This window comes from Echinops telfairi, unplaced genomic scaffold, assembly GCF_000313985.2.
Source record: "Echinops telfairi isolate 266 unplaced genomic scaffold, ASM31398v2 ScPeMD7_7467;HRSCAF=8505_1, whole genome shotgun sequence".
Taxonomy (NCBI): Eukaryota; Metazoa; Chordata; class Mammalia; order Afrosoricida; family Tenrecidae; genus Echinops; species Echinops telfairi.
In genome coordinates, this window is record NW_022111368.1 from 12,156,513 (window position 1) to 12,157,651 (window position 1,139).

At 47.6% G+C, this 1,139-nt stretch overlaps 1 protein-coding gene across 1 annotated transcript in view; it reads right to left on the minus strand.

Moving 5' to 3' along the window:
* GRTP1 (growth hormone regulated TBC protein 1) overlaps positions 1 to 1,139 on the minus strand; it is an 89,217-nt gene that overhangs the window by 56,560 nt on the left and 31,518 nt on the right. The window contains exon 3 of the mRNA XM_045283813.1: positions 213 to 371. Within this exon, the coding sequence (XP_045139748.1) occupies positions 213 to 371 (159 nt within the window). The remainder of the gene's footprint in view (positions 1 to 212; positions 372 to 1,139) is intronic.

A 1,139-nucleotide genomic window follows, 5' to 3' on the forward strand; every position in this document is an offset into this window, starting at 1 on the left:
CTCCTCAGGAAGACTCAAGTTCTTCATTTCCTCTGAGAAAACATAATTCCAAATTAAAACCAGTTGATGCATTTCTAATGATGTAAGCCTCCTCAGCACCATCTCGGCATGAGAATACATGTGCAAGCCCAGTCCTTTCCCTGGGCTGCGGTTACCTGACCCACTTCCTTCCATGTGCACTGCATGGCCCAGGGGACAAGTGGCAGGGATACCTGTCCGGATGGCCTCCTCCAGGCTGTCGTTCTGCTCTCCCTGGAGAAGTCGGTGGTAATAGCCAGGATTCTGTTCCATCTGTGCCTGGGCTCCGCTCACTCCCATCCAGACACGTGCCCGGTGCTCAAACGGGACCCCTTTCCGGATGTAGCGCTTCACTGAAAGAGAGAAAGCGGGCACTTTAGAAGGACCACTGAGGGTTCAGTGAGGTCAAAAATCCTGGGGAAAGGCTCTTCAGTCAAAATGGCAATCATTTCTCTCCCCAAATAAAAGCTAGGGAAGATCCAAGCCTTCATACAGCATCTCCATCAACACTGTGAACTGTACTCTTGGTAAAAGTCTACTGTCCCTTCCTAACATGAACTGTAAACTACACAGACAACAAGAGTCACTACATGTGTTTACTTCAATGCCCAAGGACTAAGGTGATCGTCAGAGCTTACTCCTTGATCCATCCGTTCACTGCCCCCGCACCCCAAACAACACTTGCTCAATGCTGAGTACATAAAGGGGAGCAGACTCAGGGTGCAGAATCAATCCACTAGTTATTACATATGGACGAGGGGACATCAACACATTTGTGGAAGAATGACATAAAAAGATAACTGTATAGGCGGAATACCTTAAAGGAAGTGAGGACCAAGCCAAACGATATAAAAACAAAGAGGACCCTGAAGTCCCCTATATGTTAAGTAAAAAACCCACACTCCTTGTCATCAAGGTGATGCTGACTCATAGTGACCCTATACGATAGAGTAGAATTGCCCCTATGGGTTTCCCAGACTGTAAATCTTTATGGGAGTAGAAAGCCTCCATCTTTCTCCTGGGGGGTGGTAGGTGGTTTCAAACTGCTGACCTTGTGGTTTGCAGGCCAACATGTAAGTGCTATGACACCAGAGCTCCCAGAGTAAGTCATAGTTGAGCTT